The 9,404-nt window shown below is 36.2% G+C and overlaps 1 protein-coding gene and 1 pseudogene across 2 annotated transcripts in view; one reads left to right on the top strand and one right to left on the bottom strand.

Annotated features, from left to right (window-relative positions):
• Positions 1 to 1,003: 1,003 nt before the first annotated feature.
• The window catches only part of RFC3 (replication factor C subunit 3), a 29,676-nt gene continuing 21,275 nt past the window's right edge, over positions 1,004 to 9,404 (top strand). For both annotated transcript variants that reach the window (XR_004325706.1, XM_006194613.2), the window contains exons 1-4: positions 1,004 to 1,199; positions 4,792 to 4,929; positions 7,653 to 7,720; positions 9,282 to 9,379. Coding sequence is in view for 1 of the 2 variants with exons in the window: in XM_006194613.2 (XP_006194675.1) it covers positions 1,113 to 1,199; positions 4,792 to 4,929; positions 7,653 to 7,720; positions 9,282 to 9,379 (391 nt within the window). In the remaining variant the exon portion in view is untranslated. The remainder of the gene's footprint in view (positions 1,200 to 4,791; positions 4,930 to 7,652; positions 7,721 to 9,281; positions 9,380 to 9,404) is intronic.
• LOC102524248 lies at positions 2,299 to 3,276 on the bottom strand (annotated as a pseudogene).

Genomic DNA, 9,404 nt, shown 5'->3' with positions numbered 1-9,404 from the left:
CATAGCGATTGTGGAGAGTGTTGCAGTATTAAACAGGATGGTCAGGGAAGCCTCAGCTGAGGAGATGACTCTGAGCAAACACCTTGAAGGAAGTGAGGGACCCAGCTCTGTTGACACTTGGACAATAGTGGTTCAGGAAGAGGAAATAGTAAGTGCAAAGGCCTTGAGGTGAAAGTCTCCCAGACCATTTCAGAAAGTTTCTTTAGAACAGGGGTTGTATCTTATACTCGGTGGTATTACTAACTGTGCCCAGTAATTTCTTGCCCACAGGAATAATCCAGTAAATATGATGATTCATGGGAGTATAATAAATTCTTGTGTAATAAGTGAATGAGTGGGCACCTTCAGGGAAGGTTATTAAATATATTTGGAAATAAATTCCAGTCCTGTAACAATATTTAGTGTTCTGAACAATATGTCAAATAAAAGCACAAGTTAAATAAGGAAATAGTGTTATGTACACCTAGAAAAGTGAATTTGAGAGGTGCAGTTTGAGGGGCCCCATCTCTATAGTTTTTCACGATCTTTAGCTTCCTTTTACTTTCAATTCAGTAAGAATCTTGTGGAATGGAGGAAAGGAAAGAGTGAAGATTAGGTCTTAACTTCAGCAATTTACTCAATAAAGCTTCTTTGGGTGCCTATCAAGTGAAAAAAATCCCCAAGCTAGATATATTCTAGTGCAAGAGCGGATCTCCATATAGTAAATATTTTGTAGGCTTCTGTAGAACGAACGAACGGATGAATTAATGAAGGAAAGAACGAAATGAATTCAGGAGGGTGACTTCTTTTAAGTACCCAGATTTGACGCCTAGAGTATCAGAGCCAAATTTTCAGTTTTGCCTAATAATTCCTGGACTATGATGGAGGGTGAGAACAAAGAGAAAAATGAGTAAATAAAACAATAAACATTATTGAACAGGTACTACCGGTGCCGCGGCTAATTCTGTCCGCATTGGGTTTCCGTAGCCTTTCCGTCCCTAAAACGCTTACGCGATCTCGCCGAGACATCGCGAGATTTGCAGGCCGCGGGAAAACTGGTCTTTGCATCGGGCCGGAGGACGCGCGCGCGCTCGCGGGTCGTTCAAGTGTCGGACCTTGTGAACAGGGCTGGCATGAGCCTCTGGGTGGACAAATATCGGCCCTGCTCCTTGGGACAGCTTGATTATCACAAGGAGCAGGCGGCTCAGCTGCGCAACCTGGTGAGTTGGCGGGACGCGGCGGGGAAAGCCGGCGGGGGAGAGGCCGGCGGCTCGGGGATTTCGCGCCCCTCAGGAGTGGAGCGTCGCCCTCGCTTCAGAAGGCGATGAATGCTGTGGAGAAAAGTAAAACAGGGACGGGGGGAAAAGTGTCGGGGCGGGGGCTATGCTTGTAAACAAAAAAATTCTCCCCGAGGGTCGTCATCTCATCCAAGGCTTGCAGGAAGTGGGAAAGCCCTCAATACAGAACTCTGGGGGAAGAGTGGAGCAGGGAGAGGGAACAGCAAGTGCAAAATCCCTGAGGCAGGAGTATGCACAGCCTGTTACTCAGGAAGGCCAGTGCCGCTGGGTAATTGTTGGCCGGCGAGAAGAGTAGTAGGAAATGGGGGAGTGTACAGGGGGGAGGTGCAGATACAGTAAATTTTTACAGAGGTGGAAGGCCATTGGAGGTTTTGAGCAGAGAAGTGACATCACCCGATTTACATTCTAATAGGCTTACTTAAAATTCCTGAATGTCATTGTCTTCATTTACAAAAAAAGAAGGTATTGTGTCTGTTAATGCCTAAAGTCATTTATAATTATAAAATTCGGTGGTATTAGGTTGTCCTTGAGTTTAATTCCTTAATAGATTTTTATTTTCCCTGCCCTGACGCCTGTTTTTATGTTGTAGTTGATAAATGTGTCTAATGGCAGTGCTTAGTGAAAAGCAAACTGAATTTTGTAGAGAACGGAGGCTGAAGAGGAGTCTTGAGTAGAAAAGTCTAGCGTCTGCAGAAACCTTTTATCTACTCCATTTAAGGGCCTAAAGTTCCATGTGCTGATGAACGTGTTTTTGCTCAGCACTCTGGTCTTCCCATCCCCATCTTTTTCAGAATTACATGTACTATTTGTAAAGTATTTTTTTAAAATAAGAAATAATAAATAAAGGAACTCCATCCTTATATATGAAAGACAGTAGAAAAGTTTGTAGGGATATGAGAGTGAAAGTTTTTTTTTAAAGTTCTGTTCTTTAATTATTGGTATTCCATCTATACTTTATTTTATCCTTTCCCATTTCCCCTTTGGTAACCATAAGTTTGTCTCCTTTTTCTTTTTCTTTGTCTTTTTTTTTTGACATTGGATACATTTTTATTGAGCCTTTTAGTTTACAACATGAGGTAAAAGGAAAATCAGTTCTCTTTAGCCAATATTTTGCACAGCTGTAGTAAAATATTTTAAACTGAAGGATTTATTAACAGATTACATTTCTTAAAAGTTGGGGATCAGGTAAACAAGTTCTAACTTACTGAATTTTCCAGTTGACTCTTCCCTTTAATAGTAACCAGCTCTAATTAGATACATACATTTCCTTCAAGGCTATGTTTTATTGTTGCTGGTGTCTTTAGATCTGAAGCATTACTATTTCAGTAAATATCCACTAATTCCACTTCAAAAATAAGTTTGCATTTGGTGGAATTTTGGCATCAGGGTGTCCTTTATTTCCATAAGCCCATTCTGGCTCAATCTCCAGTCGAGCCTTTTCTCCTTTACTCATAGTCAAGAGTGCTTCATCCCATCTGCTGATAACTTTGCCTGTTCCAACCTTAAAACTTAAAGGCTTGGCATTTTTTTTCTTCTTTGAACTGGTTTGAATATTAGTATCAAGAACAGTCCCATCTTGTAGTGTTCCTGTATACCAGCAGTGAACAACATCTCCCTTTTTAGGAAAGTTGGTTTTATCTCCTTTTTTAAAAATAGATTTTGTATATTTTGGTGGACCCTCATCCAGAGTCTCTTCAGACTTGGTTTCTTTGGGTTTATCTTCATTAAGCTTCACATTTTTCACCTGCTCGGACACTTTTTATACTTTCAGTACCCTTGAAACGCTTACTTTCAAAAAGTTCGTTATAGGCTGTAACCAAATGGTCCTTGTTAGCTGTCTTGGCTACATTTTTAATGTTTCCTAGTAATTTATGTTCTGCAAGAAACGAATCTGAATCTTGATCCTGCAGAAACTTGAGAATATCTTTCTTGGGTAGCTGCTCGCTGCGCAGCTGCTCCGTGGTCCAGGCCTGCTGTGGAACTGCCTCCGCCATCTTCCCCTGCTGCCTCTGCTCTACTCCATAAGTTTGTTTTCTATGTCTGTCTGTACTAATTTTAAATAAATCTACTATAGGCTGTATACTTAATTTGTAGACAAATTAAATTTTCTTACAGTAGCTTTGACTTTGATTTTCTAACTATAGGATATATTTTATTTTCTATGCCAGCTTTTTATTATATAGAATTTGGAATAAATATCTGGACAGAAATGTAACATATTAGTCTTGTGTTACTAGATTTGCTTTTCAAAGATGTTCACATGTTTACTGTTGAATGTACAACTTAATAAAATTGTGAAACATTTGCAACATAACCTTTATTTTTGATGAGATTAAATCTTTAAAAAATGAAGGATGGATTTGTGGAACATCTACTCTTTTCCATGCACTGTATTAGGTGAATAGTCCTTTCCATGAGAATTTTTTTTCAGTACCAGAGATAGATGTGTTTACAAAATATTAAAATTCACTGTAATACGTACTTCCATTAAGATACTTATCTTCATTTTTTCTCTAATTGTTATTTATTAAACTTTTGCCCCACAAGATTTTGTGCACCTGAGGCTAAGGTCTGTGTTCTTTTCATCTTTATAGCCTTCATAGTATTGATCCCCAGACCTGACTGACTATCAGGATCATCTGGGAATCTTTTTGAAAATACAGTCTTTGTTCTGTAACGCAGCACTGTCAGTATCCTACTCCATCCCCTTGCTCTAAACTTGTAAGTGTACACAGACTGACTCCCACCTCTTGCATTGGTTCCTGAAGGCTTTCTCTTACACCTCTAAGCAGACTTGAAATGCCTGGGAACTAATGCCCTCCCCTTCCTGCTATTCACTTTCCCAAGCAGACAAAAGACTGATGAGAGACAGTGTCATACGCTAGCTTCCCCACTGCTTGGGTGGGTTAATACTGTGGTGTATTCTTAGACTGGCTTCAAAAGTACCCCAACAAGATCAAGCCCCAGATGCCAGAGTGGTATTTAAGTTGATAATACTCTTGTTGGCTACCTTTTTCCCCCTTTTTACTTTCCTGCTCCCCTGCAAAATTTTCCTTTACCTCCCAAATAAAACCAAATGCACTCATTTCTTATCAAAGTTTGTAGAAGCCCAAACTAAGACAGGCATCAGTCTCAGTTACTGAATCATAATTTTGTGGGTGGGGTCCAGTGATCAGTCTTTTATTTTAAAAAGTTCTCTAAAAGATTCTAACAGTCAGCCGATTTTGAGATTTCTTGCTTTCTAGCATATAGTGTTTTATCTTGCATGTACTGTGCTAGGTATATAAGTTATGTAACATTAGTTCCAGGGGAATAGTCAACATTTCAGAGTTAATTAAAAAAATCTGTCTCTGTATATTCATAAACATACAAACACGCACACACACATATACACATATATATATTTGAAGTTTCATAGGTAGAGACACAAAAATACTTGATACTTAAAAAGTAGTTTACTTCTGCCTGGAGCAGTAGTTTGGCTAAGGAATATGCCTCGTTCTTTTTTTCCCAGGTGCAATGTGGTGACTTTCCTCATCTGCTAGTGTATGGACCATCAGGTGCTGGAAAAAAGACAAGAATTATGTGTATTCTACGTGAACTTTATGGTGTTGGCGTGGAAAAGTTGAGAATTGAGCATCAGACCATCACAGTAAGCATTTCACTTTGAGGCCCTCCAAATATTGATTGCAGGGATTTTTGATCCTCATCATATAGGCCTCATTGCTGCCCAGTGTGTGATTTAAGTAAAGTTTCACAGGTAATCCTGGTGTATAGGATTGAGAGCTGCTGATTTATAGACATAACTATTATAATCAGACCAAAGTCAGTTATTTTAGAGAGGAAATATGATGAACAAGAGATTTTAGGTAAAATATAGATAGTGAGATTCATTTTAGATTCAAATCAGCATTTCAGCTGGAACTAGAATTCAAGTTTCTGAAGTTCATTTTTCTGTGAGCAATAGTGGGTATTGGAAGAAAGGGAATGAGTTTGAGAAAAATTTTAAACATGGAATCAGTCAACTTGGTCAAGGTTGGGCAGCTGACTGATTGGGAAAGGAGGCATGAGGCTCTGGGATGTTCAGAGTTCCCATGATCTTGGCCTGGCTGAGCTTCCCAGCCTTATGCCATGCAAGTGCATATTCATACTTCTTCCTTATAGACAATATTTAAGACCCAGCTGAAGTGTATCCTCTTGGAAGTGCTTCCCAGCCCCATTATAATTAATTTTTCCTTTTACAACCCATAGTTTGTACATTTGAGAACATTTACTTTGTTTTCCCTTGGTTATAGTTATTTATACATCTTTTACTTTGACAACATTGTATTTGTTTTGAAGTTATACAGGGTAAATTTTAAAGTTTTACTTGATATGCAATATTATATTAATAGTTTCAGGTATATTGCATAGTGATTTGATATTTTTATGCATTATGGAATAGTCACCACAATAAATACAGTTGCTATCATTTTCGTATCCTTCATAGCCCCTGGCATACTGTCTTGTATATACTAGGCACTGAAAAAAATGTATGCTGAGTGACTGGACAGAATGTAATGCTATTAATAGAATCTTTAGAAAGATAAATGGTTTGTAGGCTCATGTGGATTAGCTTGTGTTTAGACACATTGAGTTTGAGGTGCTGGTGGTATATCTTGGAAATTCTTATAAAATATGCAGGGACAAATTTAGTAAGAAAGATAGTAAGAAAACTATTATCTTCTAAAAGGACAAAACAAGAGCCAATCAAATGAAAAAGATACATTGTGTTCTCAGTAGTACTTTAAAGTATCTGTTCTTCTCATGTTACAGTATAAATTTTAGTGAAATTCCAATTAAAATCTAACTTTTTAAAAATTGTATGAATTGATCTTAAAATACATATGGAAGGATACATTTCTGAGGCTAGCTAAAATAATTATGAAAAAGAAGGTTTGTGAAGGGGACTTGTGTTACCAGATATTAAACCATATTGTAAGGCTACTATAATCAAAACAATATTGTAATGGTATGGGGATAGAGAGGTAGATCAGTGGAACTGAATAGAGAGCCCAGAAATATGACAGAAGATCTATTACAAATAAGTAGGAAAAGGATTAGTTAGTGAAGTGTGCTAGCATAACTAGTTACCAACCCAGAAGAAAAAAGATGTTGAATCCCTGAGACTCATAATTTATAAACTCCAGATCAGTTAAAGACTGAAATGGTAAAATGAAACACTAAATTTCTTAGAAAAAATTTCTGAAACTATATGAACAGTCAGGAACACCTTTTAATAAAAAACATGGAACTATAGAAGAAAAAAGTATATATATGAATTTTAAAAGTTTCTATAAGATAATGTACATAAAATCTATAGAAAAATGAAAGATTGTAAAATATTTTAAAGGAATGTGTCAGATAAAGGATTTTACAAAATGACAATGGAAAGACAATCTGGTAGAAAACTGAATAAAAAATGGTCACAGGAAAGAAAGATAAATAGCCAATAAAAAATATATAAAGATGTTTGACTTTTGTGATAGTCGAGGAAAAACCGTGAGTCTATTATATAGTTATCATATTGGCAAAAATTGAAGGCATGATAAAACCTCCTGCAGATGAGGAATGTTGGGAAAGAGTATTTGTTGCCAGTTGAAAAGTAAATTGTGAGGTTTTTTTGGAAAGTGGCTGGTTACACGTAAACATATACACACCTATAGAAAAATATTGTTTTCAATTCAGTGAATCTTTTATTGAGAATCTGCTACATAGAAATGAAAGCAGTACATGAGATGTACATACAAGGATGTTAATTTTGGAATTGAGATGGTAAAAAGCAAAAAACGAATGCCCATCTGTGACTGGCTTTGGGACATCTATGTTATAGGTTGGTAGGCAACTGTAACACTCTATACCAGTTGTCTGAGAGGGATTGCCTAGATGTTGTTAAGCAGGAAAAGCACAACACAGAGAAGTATATATAATTGCCTCTTAAGAAAATTTTCAACAAGTAATGCTGACACACTCTATATAATTACATATTAGTCTATGTTTGTTTTTGTGTGTTAACATGGAAAAGACTGTGAAAGGACACATGCAGATTATTTACCGTGATGATCTGCTGATAACTGGGAATGGTTTAGAAATTTCTGGGAAGTAAAGGAAAAAAGTGATCACACTAAAAACAGGATGTGTGATACGACCCAATTTATATAAAAACATGTTTATTTGCACATTAAGAATGGGGCTAATGAAATGGAAACACTAGTGGTAGTTATCTAAAGTTTTATTTTTTTAGTAAGCAAAAAGTGTTTATATAATGAAAAAATAAAAAAATAAGAGGAGAAATACCTAATGAACATTAAAAAAATCTATATTCTTCATCCACAGACTCCATCTAAAAAGAAAATTGAAATTAGCACTATTGCAAGCAATTACCATCTTGAAGTTAATCCCAGGTAAGTTACTACTACACAGAAATAAGCATCTTTAGAATAGTGTTGGTCAGGCTTTTTTATTTTTTAAGAGTATAATGCTTTTTTGAAAAAAAATCATGTATGGAAGCACAATATATAAAACAGATAAACGTGAAGCTGCCCTGTGTGAAACAGAGCCTCGAGCCTTCCCATTTTCCCTTCTTTCTGAGACCCCCGTGAAATAATTTTAATAATTAAATTTTCTTGCTCTACAGAGCTCAGTGTTTTACACAGAGTACTTTGTCAGTAAGTTTTTGTTGATTTATATTGACTCATTTAGAACTGGTTAGCAGTGTGTCTAAAAGGTTTGTAAATTTCTAGAATGAATATTTCAGAAAGTGAATTTGCAATACTGGGTCTTCTTTTTTTCATTTCAGTTTTTTGATTAGAGGGTATAATAATCCACCAGCCACTGTCTGTATTATCTATCACGAGATAATAAGATTAGGATCTTGGTAGGCGGCACATTGAAAACTCATGCCACAGCAGTTCTGCTTAAGTAAATGATGTGGAAATAATTGTATTGGGAGCAAGTGGGCTAAACCTTCAGGGTTCTCTGGGGTCTGATATGTTCTTGAAGGAGAACAGAATCAAGGACATCTTCAGGAACAGGTAGCTTTATGGGCAGTGGTACAGCGACGTGATTGAACATCCATTTCAAGACTGAATGGAGAAGAGGAATAGTGTTATAAGCTAACGTGTATTCAGTAGGAGGCACTGTGTGAGAAGCTTTACATGGTTTATTTAGTCCTCAAAACAACCCTATCAGACTGATACTGTTGTTTTTCCTAGGTATGCCAAAGAAAACTTAAGAAATGAGATTGGTGGGAAAGGGTCTAATCATAAAAGTAGAGAGTGGTAAATCCTTAGACAAAAGCGGAATGTTTTGGATTCTTGACTAGGAAATCATAAAAGAAACACTGTAGGTATATTGATCTAATAATAGTGAATTGAAAAAAGACTTGATGGCTATTTGAGAAAATAAACTAAAGCTGATTGCTTTGCCCACTTTTTCTCATTGTGAGTTCCTCTGTAGTAAGAATAGTCAGTTAGAGATTAAGCTGTTTGTTTTTCAGGTGTTTAAAAGTGACATTCAGCCTAAATTAACTAGGTGACTTATTTTGGCTTGTGAGGTGCATGACTTAAGTGCTAAAGCAATGATACTGGTATAAATGACAGATAATGCCTACAAGTCAACATCTTACTGTCTTGGGTACAGAGGTGTCAGAGTATTTGATAAATTGTTCATTGTTAGCTATTGCTTTTTTTAAGTAACAGTAAACTTAATATAAGAACATGTTTGGTGTTTTCAGTTATATTAATCAAATTGTAGTTCAGTATTGAAATATTGTTAGTAGTTTTAATGACCCTACAACACTTCACTTTTAAAGTTTTGTGACTGTAATAGGCATTACTAAGTTTGATTAAAATTTTAACCACTTAAGATTTTCAACATTTTTCTTGCAATAACAGATTAATAATAAGGGCCTAATACTCTCTAAGTATTTACATATATATTTACCATTATCTTTGTTTTGTATAGTGATGCTGGAAATAGTGACCGGGTGGTAATTCAGGAGATGTTGAAAACAGTGGCACAATCACAGCAACTCGAAACAAACTCTCAAAAAGATTTTAAAGGTATGTGATAAAAAGATTTTTAAAA

The sequence above is a fragment of the Camelus ferus genome, chromosome 14, assembly GCF_009834535.1.
Source record: "Camelus ferus isolate YT-003-E chromosome 14, BCGSAC_Cfer_1.0, whole genome shotgun sequence".
NCBI lineage: Eukaryota > Metazoa > Chordata > Mammalia > Artiodactyla > Camelidae > Camelus > Camelus ferus.
Note: the sequence above shows the minus strand (reverse complement) of the source record. Positions and strands in the feature narration are given on the sequence as shown.